The following is a 22,792-nucleotide window of genomic DNA, read 5'->3' on the forward strand; positions in this document are numbered from 1 at the left end:
GCAATCCCTGTCATCTCCAGTCATAAAGGAACTTGGATATTAGCACTAGGAAATCCCATAAACCTTGGGGCACCCCTGCGAGTCAGAGCAGATGATATTAAACTAGGTAGCGCAATGGCACAACAGCCCCATTTTTCACCGCATCTTCCTCCCCCCGGAAAAAGGCAGTGCAGTTTAGTGCAATCTACACAACCGAACAGCAAAGCACAAAATGCAACCAGCAGGTTGTCTACTGCCAGGGCAGGTGCCAAATTCTGATTTTCTGACTTGTGGGGAAGGGCGAGTAAGAAATCTAAATGATACGGATATATTTTGGAGCCCAAGGAAGAGTGCCTGGAGGACATCAAGGGAAAAACCAAGATATGTTATGAAAAAAATGAAGTTGGTTTTTATCTCAAGTTACAGTTATTAGGTTGGATTTAGCAGCTTCCCTCCCGCCCCAACTCCCCAAGCAACAGCGACTGAGCTCGAAATGTCTTCCAAACAACAGATCCCCTTCCAAAACATGTCGTTATCACTGAGATGAGTGCCAGAGCGACCCAGCCCGTCGTAAAACAGATCTGGCTTTTGAAGCACATTCCTGGTGTGTTTGAAAACATAGCCTATGAAATAGAAGTACAGTGGTACCTCGGGTTAAGTACTTAATTCGTTTCGGAGGTCTGTTCTTAACCTGAAACTGTTCTTAACCTGAAGCACCGCTTTAGCTAATGGGGCCTCCTGCTGCCGCTGCTCCGCCGGAGCACAATTTCTGTTTTCATCCTGAAGCAAAGTTTTTAACCCGAGGTACAGTACTACTTCTGAGTTAGCCGAGTCTGTAACCTAAAGCGTATGTAACCTGAAGTGTATGTAACCCAAGGTACCACTGTACTAATAAATGAAATGTACAGTTTGCAGCAGCCCTGTTTAAACCTCGAACCATACATAGCTGTCACGAATGGTATGGCCTCGTCCAGTGTATGAATGGGGATATTTCTCCACTCGTAGATTGCTGAAGAAGGATAGCAAAAGTGTTAGAGAACATGATAATAATTACAATAAAGATCAGGAAGGGAATAAATAAAGGAAGGGTTGCTCTATTCTCACCCCACATTTTCTCACCCCTGGTCCTGCTAGCTAGGGATCTTGGGAGTTGTAGGCCAAAAACATCTGGAGGGCCGAGGTTGAGGAAGCCTGGTCTAAGCAAGAATAAGTTCTCACAACATCTACTTTTTGTAGCCCAGAACATCTGGAGGACACCAGGTTGGGGAAACTGCCTTAGGAAGTGTGAGGCTAAATCAAATGGGAGCAGGTTGTCTCTTCTGCCACTCAACCAGGCAGAGGGCCTTCTCGGTAGTGGTACCCGGCCTGTGGAACACCCTCAAAGAAATAAACAACTCTCTGACTTTTAGAAGACATCTGAAGGCAGCCCTGTTTAGGGAAGTTTTTAATGTTTGATGTTTTATTGTGTTTCCAATATTCTGTTGGGAGCCACCCAGAGTGGCTGGGGAAACTCAGCCAGATGGGTGGGGTATAAATAAATTATTATTATTATTATTATCATCATCATTATTATTATCTCGTCTGCTACGAGATTCTACATGCACCCCGTTGAAGTGAATGGGAGTTGTATAAGAGCAGCATAATGCACAACTCAGCTTCCATTAATGTCCATGGGATTATGCAGGAGAGATTCCCAGTGGATTGTCCCTTTAATTCCGTTAGTTTTTGCCTTGGTTTCTCTTTATTCCTCATTGCAATTTTGTTTTCCATTTTTCCTTTAGCTCTTGATGTTTGAACCTCGTAATTTGTGTTTCCCCCCACTTCAATATCATATAATGCAGGTGATTGTCTACGATTATGCACCCACTAATTACTACCCTGAGAAAATTTAATGGGGAAGCAGGGCGAAGTTTGTAATTTTTGTTTCATCAATCAACGTTTATAGTGAGAAAGTAACTGCGCCAGACGGGCCTTTAATGGAGTTAATGTTTCTTTATGTTCCCAGCAATAAATAAGCACACCCGTGCAAATAAAAATTACAAATTGAATTGTTGGCAATGGGAGTGGAGAGTAAGTTGATAGGAAAGGAATAATTAGGAAAAGAATAGACTATACATTTGGTTCATTAGTGTATAGGCTGCATGTAACAGTGGGTTGGAACAAAGAGCAATTCTGTATAGACCCTTCTGCCATGACCTTCTGCCATGTGAGAGCAGCTGCAGTGTGGCCCCCACTAGGGCAGGCATGGCCAAACTTGGGCCTCCAGCTGTTTTGGGACTACAACTCCCATCATCCCTAGCTAACAGGACCAGTTGTCAGGGATGATGGGCATTGTAGTCCCAAAACAGCTGGAGGGCCAAGTTTGGCCATGTCTGCCCTAGTAGTAACATCAGACGGCCAAGTATTGACCTCTCTTCCCCTTGGCAGCAGCATCCCTCATAGAAACTGGGCCAATGCTGGTTTGGCACTCCTTTGGTGCCTAGGGAGGAGACACATTGCAGCACATCACAGTTTCATGTGAGGAGACTATTTCCTGAAGCTAGCCATGCAACCATCATTGAGAACTCAGTATACTGTTCAGAAACTAGTCTCCTCTCTCTCTCTCTCTCTCTCTCTCTATCTCTCTCTCTCTATCTCTCTATCTCTCTCTCTCTATCTCTCTATCTCTCTCTCTCTCTCGTATTTTGATTTTTTCCTATAGTGCTTTTAAGATATAACAGGATCAGATGGGGTGGGGGAAGTAAAGATGGAAAACCAAGACAATTAAGCCGTAGAAACCCCATAAATGGGGAAAACCAAAATTCAGCTTGCATGAGGGACCATCGTCACGAGAGTGAAATGTTAAGGTAGCCTGAATTGGTCCCTTAGGGTCCATATCTAATGCATTGGCCAGCTCTGTGGAAATGTTTAATATTTGGGTCTAATTAGGAATTCCTGATGTAAAGAAGAAAAAAACCCACTTATGCAAGATGGCAGTGGGGGTTAGCCTATACTTAGAAAATTTGTTTTCAGCTGAACATTGTGACCTATATACAATGTGATTTGCTAGGCCTAAAGTTTCCTAAATGCCCAAAGTTTCTATTTTGGCCAGGAAACACAACGACTTCTGTGTTTCTGATTTTATTTTTCTAGGCTTTTATCATTGCCGTTCTTCGTTTTCAAGCTTGCTGCACAGGTAATAAAGGAAATGAATCAAGCTGCAAAACGGGAAGTGATCATTCACTCTTAAGGTGCCCTCTGGAGATTTTGCAGCAAAGCCTCGTTCTCTGGGACAGTTTTACTTTGTTTTATGAATCCAAGTCGGAAGAGACCCTGGAGGGTTTCCAAAGTGCTGTGTTGAGATTCGCTTCGTTAGATGGATGAGCCTCACACAGGCAATAACGAAAGCACAGCATTCCGGGGCAAAGGTTGCCCTTCAAGTTAGCTAGATGTGGATTCAGATCCCTTCATTTGCAAATGAATAAATATATTTCAGTTTCTCCGTTTCATGGGCTCAGACAGTGTGTGTTTCATGCAGTGTTGATATGAAGAACCTGTGACCCTTTCGATGTTGTTGTTTCAATAACATCTGGAGAGCTGAAGGTTCCCCCTCTTCACCCTAAAGAGTGTTTCACACAGGTAGCCATTGGGTCTCAAACCCTCCGTGAGTTAGGGACTTCCCCTTCGTGCAAAGACAGGCTCTGGCAGATATTGTGGACAAGACGAATGGTGGGTCCAATGGTCAATAAGGCAGTTTCTGCATGTGCTGTAGAGCAGTGTTCCCCAACCTTGGGCCTCCAGCTGTTTTTGGACTACAACTCCCATCATCCCTCGCTAGCAAGACCAGTGGTCAAGGATGATGCCCAAGCTGGAGGCCCAAGGTTGGGGAACACTGCTGTAGAGGGAAGCGAGGGGCAGGTGGAGTTCATCAACCTCTGAAGGTAGCCCATGTAGGAGAAGGAGAACTCTGATAGTCATAGAATAATAGAATTGGAAGGGACCCTGAGGATCATCTAGTCCAGTGTTTCCCAACCTTGGGCCTCCAGCTGTTTTTGGACTACAATTCCCATCATCCCTTGCCACTGGTCTTGCTAGTCAGGGATGATGGGAGTTGTAGTTTAAAAACAGCTGGAGGTCCAAGGTTGGGAAACACTGATCTAGTCCAACCCCCTGCAATGCAGGAATACACAGATGTCCCATACAGGGATCGAACCTGCAACCTTGGCATTATCAGCACCACACTCTAACCAACTGAGCCATCCTGTCCTAAGCTTCATCTGCCTTGTGGGACATCTTTGGTAGAAGAAATACTAAAGAGCAAACCCTACATAAATCCAGAGTGGAGTCCCTAAGATGGTTGGTTGGCATCTTGTACCCCTCCTTCCAGCAACTCCTGCAGCCAAGGTGGTGCCAAACGTATTGCTCTGCTTTCCTTTGGACCACATCAGGAAGGCCATGCCTTCTTGTCGTTGTTAGGATATTGATGTTCCGTTCTGCCTTAAGAGGAGCAGATATGTGGAGTTGTTGTATGTCGCAAGTCTGTTTACTTCCAGCACAGTCTGCTGGGAACTTCCGTTGTATATTGCTTTTGCTATGCCGCTGTTGTGCTTGAACACGAAGGGAAGCAGACATGTTTTTCCTTTGTCCTGCTGTTGAATAAATGCTGTAAATATGCTTACACATGTCTCTGTCTGCCACTTCCGTTGCAAAGAGTTCTTATATCTGTTGGCTTGCGTGCTTAAGCTTCTGAGGTCTTCTGAGGGTTGAGTTGCAGTTTTTGATGCTGTTCCAAGAACCGGAGTTTCACCCGGCTGCCAGCTGGTGGCTGGAGCCAGCTGGAGGCCCGCCAGTTGCCCCCATCTCCCGGCAGCATCCCAACAGTCGTCTGGGCAGTCCAGGACCTCCACACACAGGCTTGCACCCCGAGGAGGGTACTTGGGTGCTGCTAATGCTGTGGTTTGACACCCATTGTCTCTCGAGACAGATGGATGCCAACAACGCGGTAAGGTGGAGTGACTAACCTTCGGCTCTCTAGGTTTCGTTGGACTCCAGCTCTCCACATCCCTTACAAACAAGTGGTATATAAATTTTATGAAAAAATAACTGTATAAAATTGACCATGTTGGCTGGGGCTGATGGGATTTCAAGTCCGCAACATCTGGAGGGTCACAGCTTCCCCCCTCCTGGCTTTTGCAAGAAGTCTACATAGCTTGAGTCATCTTAGTTTGGGGGGGGGGATAGGACTAAAGAGGGATGTGGTAAAGGTAAATTAAATGGTGTGTGGTATGGAAAAAAAAAGAGGTTTTTCTACCTTTTTCATAATACCAGAATATTCAGCCATTGTTTCTGACTGGAGATTCAGTACAGGCTAGAAGAAATGCTTATTCACATAGCTATGGGTGTGATAGAACTTGCTGACCCAGGATTTAGTGATGACCACCAGTTTTGATTGCAGTGGGTACCTTGGTTTAAGAACAGCCCTGTTTACGAACGATTCAGTTTACGAACTCCGCAAAACCAGAAGCAGTGTCCCCGTTTGCGAACTTTACCTCAGTCTAAGAATAGAATCCGAACAGTGGAAGGGCACTGGCGGCGGGAGGCCTTGTTAGGGAAAGCGTGTCTCAGTTTAAGAATGGTTTTGGTTAAGAACGGACTTCTGGAACGGATTATGTTCGTAAACCAAGGTACCACTGTACTTGAAAAAGGCACTAGGGTTACTTCCAGACAGCCTGATTATTGACCGTTTATCCTGACTAGTTAGCAGAAGGTTGTGGTGAGACTTGACATTGCCTTTATATTTTTCATTATTCATTCTGGTTTGTTTTCACAGCGGGTTGTTGACGTTGTGTCAAGGAAGTCCTACACTTCCCATTGCATTTTCCTATCCCCTTGTCCCTTTCAAAAAAGGGGGAGCAGTGAAATGCATTTTCTCCAAAAATGCTCCAAATCAGCTGGCACAACCCGAATTTCCCAGCATGTGTTTGAATTCCACCCCTAAATAGCAACAGCCTTGAAGCCCCCATAGAGACGAATGGAGGATAGATACATCCATGGCAGCTTGTCATATTATGACTTTGTGCAAGCTCTATGTTCAAAGGCCAGGGAGCACCGGCTGCTGGGGAAAACAACAAGAGAGGGTTGTTGCCTTCATGAGTTGCTTTCAAGTTTCTCAGAGGCAAAACAGGATGCTGAAGATGGATTTTTGGTCTGCCACAACAGGGCTTCTTCTTAGGAGAGCACAGGAAAGTGTCTGCTGTAAGGTGGAAAGATTGCAAAAATGCAGAATCCACGTTGCTTCAGCATTGCAAATTCTAAAAATTGCCAAAAGCAATGCACAGGTAATGTGATGAAGGCATTGCCTAATATCTGTAAGTCAGTCTGCCGTTTCAGAGCAGTGTACTATTCTGATGAAACCATGGGCTGGATTCAATTCCACAAGTCCTGCTAGCACAATGGGACTTCCCCATCTTCTCCTCTTCCCACACCCTTCCCAAATCTGTTGGGAGGTTCAGGAGAACTCCCAGAGCATTGAATAGGGTAGGGATGTCCAACAGGTCGATCGCAATCTACTGGTCAATCCCTGCGAGGTTTTGGTCAATCGCTGGCCCCCTTCTGGCCCCGCCCCTTGCCCCGCCCCACCCTCCATTGTTGGAAAACAGAAGACGGAGTTTACAAACCAAGGCTGTTTTTCCACCAGCAATCATTCGGTGATGAAAACTCATTTGGTGAGTTGCTATCTTTGACCCCCAAAATAATGTAAAAACGTTACGCCCCACCTCCCAAAGTTAAGCAACTTATGCCTCCCGAACCCCCAATAAAACAGAGCCTTTATCCTCCCTAGAAAAGCTCAACAACTTTTACCTGAAACGCCCCCCCCCCAACAGAGATAGATCGCTGCCAGTTTTTAACTCTGTGAGTAGACTGCAGTCTCTTGGAAGTTGGCCACCCCTGGCATAGGGCACTGAGAGCAAAGATCATTCCATCTTGCATTGCACTTGTTGGAGATTTGTGAAAGTCACTTCACCATACCTCAACCTGTGGGATATATCAGCAGAGGATTCAGAGCCCCAGCAGCAGGGGCGCACGGAGGGGGGTGGGGGTGGTTCACCCCGGGTGCCACCTGGGGGTTTGTTGGCAAGATGGTACACTGCCTCCCCCCAGCTGTAGAGCGGCTGAGGGTGCCCATGCTTTCAGTATGGGTGCCACTCAATCACCGTCTGTATGGGCTGCCGCTCGAGCTCCTTCCATACGGGCACCGCGCATGCGCAGTCTGTACAGGCTGCCACGCATGTGTCCGTATAGGCACCGCGCGTATGCCACCAGGCAGTTTACCCGCCCTTCGGTGCCCTGCACCGGGTGCCGAAGAGGTTTCCTTCGCCACTGCCCAGCAGAGTCTTCAGAGATTTCTAGCTCCCAAAGTCCCCCCATTAAGGGGAAAACTCCTTTCCCACAAAGTGTTTATTGTCTCCAAGTGCAAGACAAAGCTAAACGCTACTGTCTACTGTATGCAGTTCTTCTGGTCTTTGAAGGAAAAATACACATGTACAGAGAGATTCACTAACACGGTCACCATGCTAGCTTACGTTGCTGAGTAAAACTCACAGACTCTTCCCCTGACTCTCACAGATTCAGAGTCAGATGTCGACAGCGAACAGGACAGGGCATGGACAAGACATGCACTAGGGCATAATGAAATCAGTGCCCTAAAGACTATTATAAAAAGGTAAAGGTACCCCTGACCGTTAGGTCCAGTCGCGGACGACTCTGGGGTTGTGCGCTCATCTCGCTCTATAGGCCGAGGGAGCCAGCGTTTGTCCACAGACAGCTTCCGGGTCATGTGGCCAGCATGACTAAGCCGCTTCTGGAGAACCAGAGCAGTGCATGGAAACACCGTTTACCTTCCCGCTGGAGCAGTACCTATTTATCTACTTGCACTTGATGTGCTTTCAAACTGCTAGGTTGGCAGGAGCTGGGACCGAAAAAGGGGAGCTCACCCCGTCGCAGGGATTCAAACTGCCGACCTTCCAATCAGCAAGCCCTAGGCTCTGTGGTTTAACCCACAGTGCCACCTGCGTCCCTAGAGACTCTTATACCTATTTCTAATTGTAGGCATATTTCCTGAACCAGTGGAAGAACTCAGCATGTCATATGCTTGACCTCGCTGGTGTTGCTATGGTAACCCAGTGCACCTGGCACCCTTATCGCAGAACATCCAAGCATGGGGGGATGTGCTCCTAAAGACATGAGACCAAGCACTGTGTACATCAACCCATTGTTCACATTACACCAACAGCACTGATGGAACAATCTTCTTAGCGCTACATTGAGTTCCATTGCATGCAACTTCAGCCAGATTTCACATTTGATAAATTACAACAACAGTCCTGTTCTTACTTCTTAATCATATGGTTCAATCTTCTGAATCTCATCATGGAGCCAACAAAAATGTAATCTCTCCCTCTGTGTGTGTGTGTTTGTTTGTTTGTGTGTGTTTGTGTATGCTTCCATGCTGTAAGTATTTTTGGGAAAGGATTCGGTTGCAACAAATGGCACAACAAATTTTCCAGCCCACATTGCCGAGCTGAGTCCCTGGCATACCGTGTATGAAGGACCAGGCAGCAAGTGATGTGACAGGCTTCAGCCTGAGACCTTAGAGATCTGCTGCCAGTCGAGATGCAGGGCAGGGGGGACAAAATTCAATTCAGGTCACATTTAAACCAGAATGTATCAGAGCTGCACTTCCTGAAACAGCATGAGAACCAAAACATAGCTGTCAGGGGTTCAGGAGCAGAGGCAGCCCTGACAATAGCCATCTTCCAAAATTCACACTTTTCCAAATGCTGTGATGAAGTTCTCCGACCGATCAGTGTTTACAGAAATGCATATGTTAGAGGAATGTGCGTATCAAAATGCACATGTTTGTGAAACGACCAAAAAAAAAAAAAATGCATTGTATTAGAAGAAGCTGCTTGCAAAAAAAACATGCACGCTAGTCAAAACTGTGTGCAGAATAGTGTTTAGCAAGAGAAAATCGCACTGAAATACTGAAGAATATTCCTGAGGATTTAAAAACAACAGCAGCACTCTGCAAATTGTTGCAAAAATGTGGAGGACTGAATTTAAAATGGGGAAATTGAGAAACATAAGAGAATCGGAATCTGCAGATCCTCCCATCCCTAGCTCAGGCAGTGCTGGGCTAGATGGACAAATGCTTAAAGCAACAACTTCCTATGTGCTGAATGTTTTAGGTTGCAGAGAAAAAAATGTAAACTACTTTCATGGGCACTGGACTGTGAATACCATGATGGCGGGGGGGCGGAATAAGTTGTGCATAATGTAATCCATTTATATGCTGCAAATGAACGTGACTTTTGACTTTCTTTCTTTCTCTCCTCTCCTCTCTCTGGTTTACTGAATATAAGTGAGAAAAAGCTCATCACAGATGCCCTGAGTAGAAACCAATTTCTGAAGAGGCTGGACCCGCAGCAGATCAGAGATATGGTGGAATGTATGTATGGGAGAACATACCAGCAAGGGAGCTACATAATCAAACAAGGAGAGCCTGGCAACCATATATTTGTACTGGCAGGTTAGTAAACCACATTAAGTTGTACATTTAAATGGCTAGCACTGGGAATTTTGCTGCTTAGACCTGGAATGAACTTGCCATGCTGCAATCCTAGCCCCGCTTACCTGGGAGTGAGTCCTGTTGAATTAAGGAGGACTTGCTTCTGAGTAGATATGGTTAAACTCTTAATCTCAGGGTTGTGGGTCCAAGCCCCATGCGGGGCAGAGGATTCCTGCATTTCAGGGGTTGGACTAGATGATCCTTGTGGCCCCCTCCAATTCTACAATTCTGAATTTTATTATTACGGTCACAGACCAGTTCCAGCTCACTTACAATATCATAAAACACAACAGGAATACATTGAGTCGCAATTGGGTATTACAGAGACAATTCAGATATAGCGGCAGTTAAAAATATATATTAAATCTTGATCACTAAAATATAACCTAAAATTGTCATTTAAAACCTTAATCATTTTGGTAGTACGGCTTGTTCCCTAGGTTTTTTGGCAGTCGCACAGAATTTGGCCACCCTTAGTGTGATCTTTTGAATTATGGTGCTGAAGGAGACTCTTGAGAGTCCCATGGATACGCCTGCTTCTTGGGAGAAAAGCAATGAGAAACCTAGACAGCACCTTAAAAAGCAAATACGTCACCTTGCCGACAAAGGTCCGTATAGTTAAAGTTATGGTTTTCCCAGTAGTGATGTATGGAAATGAGAGCTGGACCATAAAGAAGGCTTATTGTCGAAGAATTGATGCTTTTGAATTATGGTGCTGGAGGAGACTCTTGAGAGTCCCATGGACTGCAAGAAGATGAAATGTATCCATCCTTAAGGAAGTCAGGCCTGAGTGCTCACTGGAAGGACAGATCCTGAAGCTGAGGCTCCAATACTTTGGCCACCTCATGAGAAGAGAAGACTCCCTGGAAAAGACCCTGATGTTGGGAAAGTTGGAGGGCAGAAGGAGAAGGGGACGACAGAGGACAAGATGGTTGGATAGTGTTCTCGAAGCTACAAACATGAGTCTGACCAAACTGCGGGAGGCAGTGGAAGACAGGAGTGCCTGGCGTGGTCTGGTCCATGGGGTCACGAAGAGTTGGACACGACTAAACGACTAAACAACAACAAGCGTGATCTCTAGATCCTTGTCTTCTACCAGGAGTTTTAGACATTGAAGTTCAGACCCGTTTGGAGATTTTTGAATAACAGGAGTGATAAATACCGAGCATATATCCCCATAGAAACAGCAGCATAACAAGACATGAGAGACAGTTTCTACCTCCATCAAGCCACAGGAGTAGATTCAGTCCACGTATGGTTTACCCTCAAATCTGCCCTGCAATAAGGCAGCACGTTGAATCTAGTGAGGGTAAATGACCGTCTGTATTTGGGTATTTGTAATTTTGACAAATAATTTTCTGGGGTAAACCCTCTCCCATTATATTTTATTGCTGGGTGTTTATTTATCTTGCATTACTCTACAATTCTATGATTCTAAGATGGCAGCCCAGATGGAATATAGGGCTTCCAGCATCCATCTCCTTGATAGTTTACAACAGGGCAATCCTTTTGTCCATGCAAACTGCACACTGTGTCTGAACCCAGAAGTCCCATTAGCTACTGTGGCCAGCGATGTTTCTAGGCACATCAACTATTATTTATGACCGCAAGAGGAGCAATGCGATGCTTGTAATAATGTGTGTTGTGCTTTAAGTGCCTTCCTACCTCATCCATCCATCACAGCAGCCCTGTGAGATGAGTCATTATTATTATCTGTTTATAAATGGCCAGCTGGATATCCCACCTTTCCCCATCCCAGAAATGCTCACAAGAATTATGAATACAGCTTTCCCTTTTTATTTCTCCCACTACCCGACTGCTAAATCCATCTAGCCTTTTCCATGAGCTGCTTGCCGCCCCTTTGTCTCGTCGTCTGGTTTGGCCACTCTTTGCAAGGCTACACCGGATACTCTGACCTCGCTAATGTTGAGGGTTCCAATGCCTCAAGCAGCCAAAATATTACAGTGGTACCTCGGGTTACATACGCTTCAGGTTACAGACGCTTCAGGTTAGAGACTCCGCTAACCCAGAAATAGTACCTCGGGTTAAGAACCTTGCTTCAGGATGAGAACAGAAATCGTGCTCCGGCAGCACGGCAGCAGCAGGAGGCCCCATTAGCTAAAGTGGTGCTTCAGGTTAAGAACAGTTTCAGGTTAAGAACGGGCCTCCGGAGTGAATTAAGCCCTTAACCTGAGGTACCACTGTATGCCCCATTGAATTCAGTGGCACTTACTTCTGAGAAGGCATAGCTCAGATTTTCCCAACACCCCGATTCATTGTTGTGCTCATAGCCTGCTTGTGATCTTCTTCTTCTTCTTCTTCTTCTTCTTCTTCTTCTTCTTCTTCTTCTTCTTCTTCTTCTTCGTTGTTTATACCCTGCCCATCTGGCTGAGTTTCCGCAGCCATTCTGGGTGCCTCCCAACTAATAATAATAATAATAATAATAATAATAATAATAATAATAAAGCAATAAAACCTCAAACATTAAAAACTTCCTTAAACAGGGCTGCCTTCAGATGTCTTCTAAAAGTCAGATAGTTGTTTATTTCCTTGACCTCTGATGGGAGGGCGTTTCACAGGGCAGGCGCCACTACCGAGAAGGCCCTCTGACTGGTTCCCTGTAACTTGGCTTCTCGCAGTGAGGGAACCGCCAGAAGGCCCTCGGAGCTGGACATCAGTGTCTAGGCTGAATGATGGGGTTGGAGATGCTCCTTCAGGTATACTGAGCTGAGGCCGTTTAGGGCTTTAAAGTTCAGCACCAACACTTTGAATTGTGCTCGGAAACATACTGGGAGTCAATGTAGGTCTTTCAAGACCGGTGTTATGTGGTCTCGGCGGCCGCTCCCAGTCATCAGTCTAGCTGCCGCATTCTGGATTAGTTGTAGTTTTCGGGTCATCTTCAAATGTAGCCCCACGTAGAGTTCATTGCAGTAGTCCAAGCGGGAGATAACCAGAGCATGCACCACTCTGCCATTGGGACATATCAAGGCTAATCCTGCAGGGCTCCTCTTTTTACAATATGGGAACTAAGCTGCACTGCAAAGCAAATGTCTGGGGTGAGACTGTGGGGCAGATTCAGCTCCTTCACCCCTGTACCCCACTTTGACATTTACAATGAGGCAGGCAGGCACACTTTGCCAAGATGTGTGCTTAAATAAAAATGGTTGCTGCCGTCACATTTTGTTTGACCTTTGGTGCAATTAACACTGCCATAGTTCTAGCTGAGTCGATAGCTGAATCGAGTTACTCCTAATTAAACCAGTGAAATCAATACTAGGGAGGAAATAGCTCCCCTGAACATGGCGTTAAGAGCAAAGCTGTCCTTTCCTCCTAAAAAAAGGTTTGCCTCTAATTTCCACTGGCTCTTCCAATATTAGAACCATTGTTTAATGTTTAGCAAAATAGCTATTTTGTGGACAGTGTGCTTGTGATATATTCGACTTTTTAGCCTCGAGGGAAACAATTGCAGCAAAGAAACACACAGACATGTTCAGAGATCACCTGCACATGAAATCTTGCCGTTAGCTGAAACGAGGAATAAAGTTTTGGATGCAGAAGGTGGTAAAATATTGTTAACTCTAATAAAATCTGTTTTTCAACGAATATATTAAAAAAAAGTGTAAAAGAAATTGCCCGGAGCAGAATCTTCATGGAGAGCTTGTAATTTATCTTGCCGTATATATTGAAAACTGGGCGTAGAGCTCATCTAGGGGTTTTAAGCTTTAGGCTTTAAAATCCGTTGAGATTTATTCTAAGTTCCCAGTTCTAAACTGCTAGGGATAGTTCACACTAACACTGAAGTACTAGCTAAGATATTAGATTACCTGTCTGTCTGGTTTTTTTGGGGGGGGGGTTTAAGTTTTATATAAAAGTGATTGTAGGAACCTGCCTCGTAGCTAGTCAGCAAAATTGCACACCATTTTTGATTCTGTCTTTTTCTCCCCGCAGAAGGCAGGTTGGAAGTCTTTCAGCAAAACAAACTTCTCTCTTCAATTCCTGTGTGGACAGCATTTGGGGAGCTGGCCATTTTGTACAACTGCACAAGGACGGCCTCGGTGAAAGGTGTGTGCACTTAATCCCTTGAAATTTTGCAAAAGCAGAAAAGCAACCCTCTCCAGACTGCTCATTCCTGATAGAAGAGATTGTGGTGATGATGAGACAAACAGAGAAGAGCCGTACAGTGGCCAAGTGGGGGTCTTGTGAGACAAAACCTGCAGCTTTGGGTTTGATGCTGCACAGCAAGGATGAGGAGCCCAATGTTGTTGAACTCTCATCAGCACCAGTGAGCATGACCAATAGTCAGCTAGCTGTCGTCCAACAACAGCTGAAGAACCCCAGCTTCCCCATCCCTGCTGTAGAGATTCTGAAGCACACCATCTGGTCGTCTCTAGCTATGGCTGCGAGGCCTTGGGCAGCTGAGGTTGGTGGAACAAGCAGTTGTGAGGGGATTTAGCAAATGGAATTCCAAAACTGGAGCAGCAGTTTGTGAGTGAAAGGGCAAAACAAGGTAGATCAGGGCTAGAGATGGGCAAATCTGTCAGTTTCAGTTTCTCAGTTTTTCAGCCCTCCACATTTCCACCTCAGTTTGCAAATTTATTTATTTTCTTTTTAAAAAGTCCCCCTGAAAATTCATCAGCATTCTAGTGCAAATTTCTCCCAGCGTACCTCTTTTTTGATGCAGTTTTGTCTACTATGCAAATTTGTGCAAAGCATATTTTCCCTAATAAATATTAGGGAATGTTAATATTTTCTCTAATATAATGCACATTTGCATGTCATTTTCAGTAATATATGCATTTATATACAATTAACATATGCATTTTAGTATGCATTATATGACTGGAGAACCTCTCTGCAAAATTCAGAGGAGTGCAAACTTTGAAAGCCGGCTGCGTTTCAGATCGCGCATTGTTTTGGGAAGTGTGATTTAGGTGGGTTCACCTTTAAATGACGCGGGTGGCGCTGTGGGTTAAACCACAGAGCCAAGGACTTGCTGATCAGAAGGTCGGTGGTTCGAATCCCCACGACGGGGTGAGCTCCCGTTGCTCGGTCCCTGCTCCTGCCAACCTAGCAGTTCGAAAGCACGTCAAAGTGCAAGTAGATAAACAGGTACCACTCCAGTGGGAAGGTAAATGGCATTTCCGTGCGCTGCTCTGGTTCACCAGAAGCGGCTTAGTCATGCTGGCCACATGACCCGGAAGCTGTGCGCCGGCTCCCTCGGCCGATAAAGCGAGATGAGCGCCGCAACCCCAGAGTCGGTCACGACTGGACCTAATGGTCAGGGGTCCCTTTACCTTTACCTTTAAATGAGAACTGAATCAAACTGTATCAAATTTTGGCTCTGTCCCTAATCAGGGAAGGCAGATGGACAAATATATGTGTCAGGTAGGCAGAGGCTAATCCAATAGGTGTGGGAAAACATCCCAGTAGTTTACCATGACATGTTCCCAAACAAGACCTGGGAATGCTACATACAGAGGGATCTGATTGATGCATCATTTTCACTCTTGAATATGTGAATTCCAATAAAGAGGTTCCTACTGTCTGTTCTGAAGTAGCAACAGTTCCCTTCTCTGGCCTGTTGGTCAATGCATTGGCCCAGAACTCCTAGCTCCAGAAGGCTAGTTAGATTCTTGAAGGGAAAAAGCAGGCCCTGAGGATCTTTTTGCGTGTTGAGCAGACGCAATTCATATTCAGAAAAGCGGCACGGAACAATTTCTGCTAATCTCATACAAGAGGCAGCACCATGCAGATTAGTTTATCTGCCATGACCACTTTCTATTTTGATTCTCCTTTGTTTTTTACGAAGTGCTCCTGAGTTGTCAGCTCGTTACAGCCCCAGGTCAGGTTTTGAGCAGTTTTTAGTGCATGTTAATTAGGAGCCTTTGTCAACGTTTCTCCTTAGCATCCTAAGCACAACTCAGATGTTATTAACTTCTGGGAAGTATGAAGATTTCGGGGGGGGGGGTGTTATTTGTATTTAGTAGCATGCATACATATTGCAGTGGGAATGAGAAGCCCTTTTGAGATTAGGGGGCAGCTTACCTTCTGGGCAATGTTCCAACCGCCACACTCCAATGGCGAGCAATGCCAGAGGCAAAAATGGGTTGAGCAATAGGTGTCAATTTTACTTTTGTACAATGGGCCACTTTCTACACACACCTCTCTATCCTTCATCCAGGCAAGCAGGGGTCATTATCATATAAGAAAGGAATATTCTCCACAGTATTAATAAGAAGGACTGTCAGTTTGTTTATATTTTATTCTTTCTCTGAAAAGCTCAGAGCAAAATACCAAGGGGCTATTTCATTCTTCCCCCTGTAGGGGTGGACTGTGGTAATATACATAGCTGTCAACTTTTCCATTTTCTTGTGAGGAATCCTATTTAAAAAAGGGAAACATTGACAGCTATGGTAATATACCACCCTGTGCATTTGACACCCTACCCCCAGCCCTTGTGGCACCAGCTTAAGCTGGGCTTTGGGAAGGAGGCATGAGGCTCTGGCAGGATCCTAGAGCCCTCCCACATCCTTCCTAAAGTGTGGTAAGAACTTGCCTGGCTTTGGGAAGGAGGAAGGAGGACTCTAGGACCCTGCCGGAGCCTTAATGCCTCCTTCCCGAAGCTGGGCAAGCTCTTACCCACTTACCAGGCTTTGAGAATGTGCCCATCTTGGGTGCACACCTGGTGTGGCTGCAGGGCTCATACTACTCTAAATCCATCTCTGCCCCACAGCAACCCTATGTGACAACTTAGACTGGGGGTCAGGGAATGGACAAAGGCAACTGGGCATAGGAGGAATGGTGGAGACCACCTCCCCAGCCTGACCTTTCCAGAGAAGAAGAAGACAGTTCTGAATTACAACAGGAGTTTGAGGGAGGTCATAGGTCACAGGAAGATGAGGGGGAAAGTTGGGAAATAATGGGAGAGGTGGAGGGGCCAGAGCTGGAGCAGCTAGCTGACATGTTATCATAAGAAAGCATTCCAGACCCACCATCTCCCAGAACCTGGTGAGCCTTAAAAGTAGGAGAGCAGACAGATGGCCCTAAGCAGCAACCATAGAGGGGGTGGTGCTGTTGATGAATATAATGATAATTAATAATAATTTATTATTTATACCCCGCCCATCTGGCTGAGTTTCCCCGGCCACTCTGGGCGGCTCCCAATCGAGTGTTAAAAACAATACAGCATTAAATATTAAAACTTCCCTAAACAGGGCTGCCTTCAGATGTCTTTCAAAGATAGGATAGCTGCTTATTTCCTTCACATCTGGTGGGAGGGCGTTCCACAGGGCGGGTGCCACTACCGAGAAGGCCCTCTGCCTGGTTCCCTGTAACCTCACTTCTTGCAATGAGGGAACCGCCAGAAGGCCCTCGGCACTGGATCTCAGTGTCCGGGCTGAATGATGGGGGTGGAGACGCTCCTTCATGTATACTGGACCGAGGCCATTTAGGGCTTTAAAGGTCAGCACCAACACTTTGAATTGTGCTCGGAAACGTACTGGGAGCCAATGCAGATCTCTCTGCATTGAGGAAGTTAGGAGAGAAGGGGGTTGGAGCTTTACTGGGAGCAATGTCATTATTCTAAGAGGCTGCATTTCTAAGCCTCTCTCTGTAAATATTGAATAAAAAGCAGTTGGTAAGAGCTTTCCTCGTCTTCTGTTCCTGGCAACCTGCTGTGGGGATTGGATCCTCTGACGCCTGACACCCTCTTGAACACTATTGTCCTTATCCTGGCACTCTAACTCAGGGGTAGCTATTGTGGTGCCTCCCAGATTTTGTTGGACTTCTGTTCCCATAAACCTCACTCAGCAATCAAGGGTAATGGGACTAGTAGTCCCACAAAATCTGGGATGCATCACCTTGGATTTGTCCCCTTGGAAGTCTCTGAGCTATTGTTAGTTCTTTGCTATGAAATCCTGCTGAGAATGCCAATTATTCATTTGCAGCCTTTATAAGCTGTCCTGGAATAGAAATCGTCCAGGGTAAAACATGAGCAGTTGCTGTGTAAAATCATATCATCACACCAGCGAGGTGTGACGCCGCCAGTTGCAGCTTCCCTCGCTGACAATTTCGGCTACAAGAAGGTGATACAAAAATCCCACTGTGAGTGTGAATGCATTCTCAGTTTCACAAAGAACCTCAGTCAATGTGCTCACTTTGGTGGATTTGCACTGGGTGTACCTGGGTGACTTTTTGTATGCTGTAGAATTGTTTAGCTTCTTAATTTTGCTTTTCTTGTTGTTCCTAAAGCTGTCACCAGCGTGAAAACATGGGCATTAGACAGAGAAGTTTTCCAGAATATAATGAGGAGGACAGCACAAGCAAGGCATGAGCAATACAAAAACTTCCTCAGAAGGTAAACAACGCATACACTTGTTTTCTCAGGATAGACAGATAATTATTGCTGCATTTAGTGGGGAGGGTCTGGTGCATTTAGATACATTGACTTCATTTAGGCATAATGCTACACTGTGGTTTAGCATTAGGAGAATCCCCCTAGCTTGACCTGAGCTTGCAGCCTTCGCATGGCTGCGAGGAGGAAGTCAGAAGCTACCAATTCTGTTTTATATTACCCACTGTTTAGCGTGTCATCTGAACCCTAAACTGTGGTTAAATTTAACTGTGGTCAATGAAAAAATTGCCAGCTTTCCTAAACTAGTCAGATGATATGGCAAGCTATGGTTAATTGTGATTGCTTCTGAATTCATCCTCGGGGCAATGGCAAAAAACCGGTGGAACTCAGGGGGAAGATTATGCTCATAACATTAAACTAGCTCAGCAGCACTTCCAGATTGCTGCTGTTTTGGGGTGGGATTCAGACGCATAATGCACAATTACAGTTTATTGGGACGTCTTGCACAAAAATCCTTGCCCCCACAATTTTTGTGAAAATGAAAGTGATGGGGAAATTTACTGGATAGTGCATCAATGCTTGCTTTGACACATTGTCTGCAAACAAATCAGAATGAATGCTCCGTAAATTAGGTTTGCCATATGTCCTCTTTTTCCAGGACACATCCTCTTTTTCATGGGTATGTAAAATGAGAGTCGTCACAGCGATCCATGGTTAAAAGTAGAAGTTGGCAAATCTGTCCTCTTTTTCGCTCTTCAAAATACGGCAACCCTACATTAAATAGTCACCATTGTCTCAACTCCCTGCAAATGAATCTGGATGAATGTTGAATAAACAGGTCATCTGGAAGAAGCCTAACTGTATATTATTGAAAATAAGCAGAGATCCAAGATTATCAGTCAGTCATTCAATCCTCTTGTTTTTAGATGGCAGAGCCTTGGAACAGATTGCCAAGTAAAACTTCTCTAGCAATTCAGATTTGAATGTTTTTATTTAATTCCTTACTGCAAGCTGCTTTGACATCAAGTACCCACTTAATGCCTCACTGATTGCGGGTGAAGTATCTGCAAGTCTGCCATGGACATTTACTGATTTCAATTACATCTATATTTAGTAAATAAAGTCAATGAGGCAGACACAGCAATGTCTTGAGAGCAGGCTTGCTGACTGAGAAAATTTTATTTACAGAATTTCTTGCTGGCCTTAGGGCAGGTTACTATAACACAATGGTACAGTATTAAAATCAGATTGAAAATTGTATTAGAAGGCCAGATTGCAGGTATTTTGATTTGTAGCCCACAACTTGTGTGGCTCTATATTCAGAGATAGAAAGGCTATCAGTGACAATGTTCTCCTTCCATTGTATGCTTCAGAATACCAGTTGCTGGAAATCACAAGGAGAGTGCTGTTGCCCTCAGGTTTTGCTCAGGGGCTTCCTGTAGGCATCCGGGCTTCGAATCCATGGTGCTGAGATCAAGAATCTAATGCTCTACTAACTGAGCTATCCTCTACCATATCTGATCCAGATATGATCAGATCTGATTCAGATGGGCTGGTGTTTTGATGCAGCGATACCAAAGAAGGATGTCATGAATGCCAGAATGACCAGCTCTAGTGCTTTATTAAAGAAAGGTGTAAACTTACAACACAGCATGCAGAGCCTCATTGTCTTTAAAGACACAGCACGGACACCGCAACAGGGAGAGGTTGTCACAACTTGCCCTCACCTAGGAAAATGTGTACAGTGGTACCTCTGGTTACGTACTTAATTCGTTCCGGAGGTCTGTTCTTAACCTGAAACTGTTCTTAACCTGAAGCACCACTTTAGCTAATGGGGCCTCCCGCTGCTGCCACCGCCCGATTTCTGTTCTCATCCTGAAGCAAAGTTCTTAACCTGAAGCACTATTTCTGGGATAGTGGCGTCTGTAACCTGAAGCGTATGTAACCTGTACAGTGGTACCTTGGTTCTCAAACTTAACCCGTTCCAGTAGTCCATTTGACTCCTGAAACTGTTTGAAAACCAAGGCACAGCTTCCGATTGGCTGCAGGAGCTGCGTGTCAGACGTTCGGCTTCCAAAAAACGTTCGCAAACCAGAACACTTACTTCCGGGTTTGTGGCATTCGGGAGCCAATTTGTTCGGCAACTAAGCCATTTGGAAACCAAGGTACCACTGTACATTTCTCATACAAAGATCAACATACGTCAGCTTGGCCAGAACTTTCCATCAGTCCATGCAGGCATAAGTGGCAACTATTCAAGGCAGATGAAAAGCTACATTCTCTGGGCCAAGAGCCCAGCATTCCAGGACCCCCAGATAAGCATAGCACCAAAGCATGTCAATTAGCGTATATCCACACAAGTGAATATAAACTTATATATGAGCTCATTCTTATAACTACCAAATAGTTTTGGGATTATCTTGACTACCAAGATGGAGTCTACAGGCCTTCTGGGACAGTCTCAGCTTTGGGTCAAGTCAGCTGTTCTTACGTGATGCTCCTTGTATATATTGTTCAAAGCATTTCAAGTGTGTGGGGGGGCTTGTGCAGGGAAGAGAATTTCAGGGCCAAATTACATGCAATATTAGCTTGTCCCTCCAAAATAAGAGGGCAATATTAAGCACACTTGCTTTTAATATGCGACTAACCTCAGTAGGACGCGGGTGGCGCTGTGGGTTAAACCACAGAGCCTAGGACTTGCTGATCAGAAGGTTGACGGTTCGAAACCCCACGACGGGGTGAGCTCCTGTTGCTCGGTCCCTGCTCCTGCCAACCTAGCAGTTCGAAAGCACAAAGTGCAAGTAGATAAATAGGTATTGCTCCGGCAGGAAGGTAAAAGGTGTTTCCGTGTGCTGCTCTGGTTCGCCAGAAGCTGCTTAGTCATGCTGGCCACATAACCTGGAAGCTGTCTGCAGACAAACGCCGGCTCCCTCAGCCTATAGAGCGAGATGAGCGCCGCAACCCCAGAGTCATCTGTGACTGGACCTAATGGTCAGGGGTCCCTTTACCTTTAACCTCAGTAGAGCTCTTATTTCTGTCACAACTATTTAGCAGCATATCTCTTTAAGTAAGCAAGTAACTTAAATAATAACAAAATATTCCATTATAACTACATGGTGTTGAAAGCACTGAAAAACACATTTTTCAGGGGTATATTTTCAATTATTTAGCTCACGTTGGTTCTCCTGTGCTACTGCTAAGCCTTATATCAGTAGCCCCTACCTGAGCATCATTCACTTGCTCTTTTAGTCGCTTGGATAATTTCTGTTTTGAGAGTTATAATGCATGATATCCTTTTGGATTGGGAGAAGTATTCATTTTATTTAGGTCATAAAATTTATACACCACTTGATTGTAAGAACCCTAAAACGTAACAACAACTGAAGAGAACCCAGCTACCCCGACAATAAATGTCTACAACAGAAAAGCTGAAACTGTGTATAGGAGTTGAAACTCTACATACAAGTTGAATTAAATGCAATCCTTTGATATTTATCTTTCAAAGTGTTTCTCTGCTGAAGAATCTACCTGAAGATAAACTGACAAAGATTATAGACTGCTTGGAAGTGGTAAGTAGTTTTATACCCAGTGGCACGGGCTTCCAATGAGATCAATTGTATTCTGTTTTAAAGCTTCAGGAAAAATCCTATATGACAGACAGCAGTTAACCTGGGATTACGTGGTATAAAATAAGGTGTTGTAGATTCACATCCACTTTAAGTAACTGGCAGAATCCAGCTGGTGCCCTTGTGCTCTACCAAAGGGCTTTTGATCCTGCAGTGCCTCTGGAAAATCAGCTCCAGAGAGTTGAGGGGACCCTCTGGAAGAGGATAGAAAGTGGGCCACACTTTCAGTAGAAGGTGGCATGGGGGGCCAGGGGAGGGGAAGATTGGAAAAATACTCCTCTTCTGTTAGTGGATGCTTCCATTGGATCAAAAACCTTTTGATCAAGAGTTCAAGGACACTAATTGGTTGTGCTCTCATTGCCGCATGGGAAATGGGCAGATTTTGCTGTCTATTCCTATATATGTTTACTCGGGGGTTGGGGACACACTCCCTAATAAGCAGGTATAGAACAGTAGGCCAAGAGGCTGAACTTTAACTAAAATCACCAAATATTCCAGAAGAGCAAGACTATGTCCTACCTGTGCCACTGGAAAGTCAGCATGTTAGTAGGACAGCTAAGCCTAGTTAGTTATGATAATTTTCTATTCACAGAGCTGTTGTTTTTATGTTGGGGAATATTTCAAAAATTGCAGTTGCACAAAGAAATGATGATTGACGGTGTGGGAAATCTGTTTTTAGTTGACTGTAGTGTGGTCACAAAAATGACCATATTACTGGGCTTGTGTTTCTCAGACAGTGACCACATCCACATCATATATCAAGAGCAGTGCAGCACAATTTAAATAATAATAATATTTATTTATTTATTTATTTATTTATTTATCCATACATACATACATACATACATACATACATACCCCCACCCATCTGGCTAGGTTTCCCCAGCCATTCTGGGTGGCTTCCAACAAAATATTAAAATATAATAATTCATCAAATATTAAAAACTTCCCTAAACAGGGCTGCCTTCAGACATCTTCTAAAAGTCAGATAGTAGTTTATTTCTTTGACATCTGAACTAACAGAACTGTACAACAGGGGCAAAGCAACTGGTTATATACATTTCTGAAGGCCTGGGCCACTCCCACTCCACAGAGCGGGCAGGCGCCACCACCGAGAAGGCCCTCTGCCAGGTTCCTGGTTTTAAACTATCATGGCTATGGTTCCTGGTTTTAAACTATCATCCCAAAGAATCATGGGAACCGCAGTTTGTTAAGAGTTGTTCCCCT

The 22,792-nt window shown here is 44.9% G+C and overlaps 1 protein-coding gene across 1 annotated transcript in view; it reads left to right on the top strand.

Moving 5' to 3' along the window:
- PRKG2 (protein kinase cGMP-dependent 2) overlaps nt 1-22,792 on the top strand; it is a 72,007-nt gene that overhangs the window by 13,521 nt on the left and 35,694 nt on the right. The window contains exons 3-6 of the mRNA XM_081876808.1: nt 9,381-9,547; nt 13,535-13,648; nt 17,837-17,942; nt 21,445-21,508. Of these exons, the coding sequence (XP_081732934.1) occupies nt 9,381-9,547; nt 13,535-13,648; nt 17,837-17,942; nt 21,445-21,508 (451 nt within the window). The remainder of the gene's footprint in view (nt 1-9,380; nt 9,548-13,534; nt 13,649-17,836; nt 17,943-21,444; nt 21,509-22,792) is intronic.

The sequence above is a fragment of the Podarcis erhardii genome (genome assembly GCF_964252035.2).
Source record: "Podarcis erhardii genome assembly, chromosome: 9".
Classification (NCBI taxonomy): domain Eukaryota; kingdom Metazoa; phylum Chordata; class Lepidosauria; order Squamata; family Lacertidae; genus Podarcis; species Podarcis erhardii.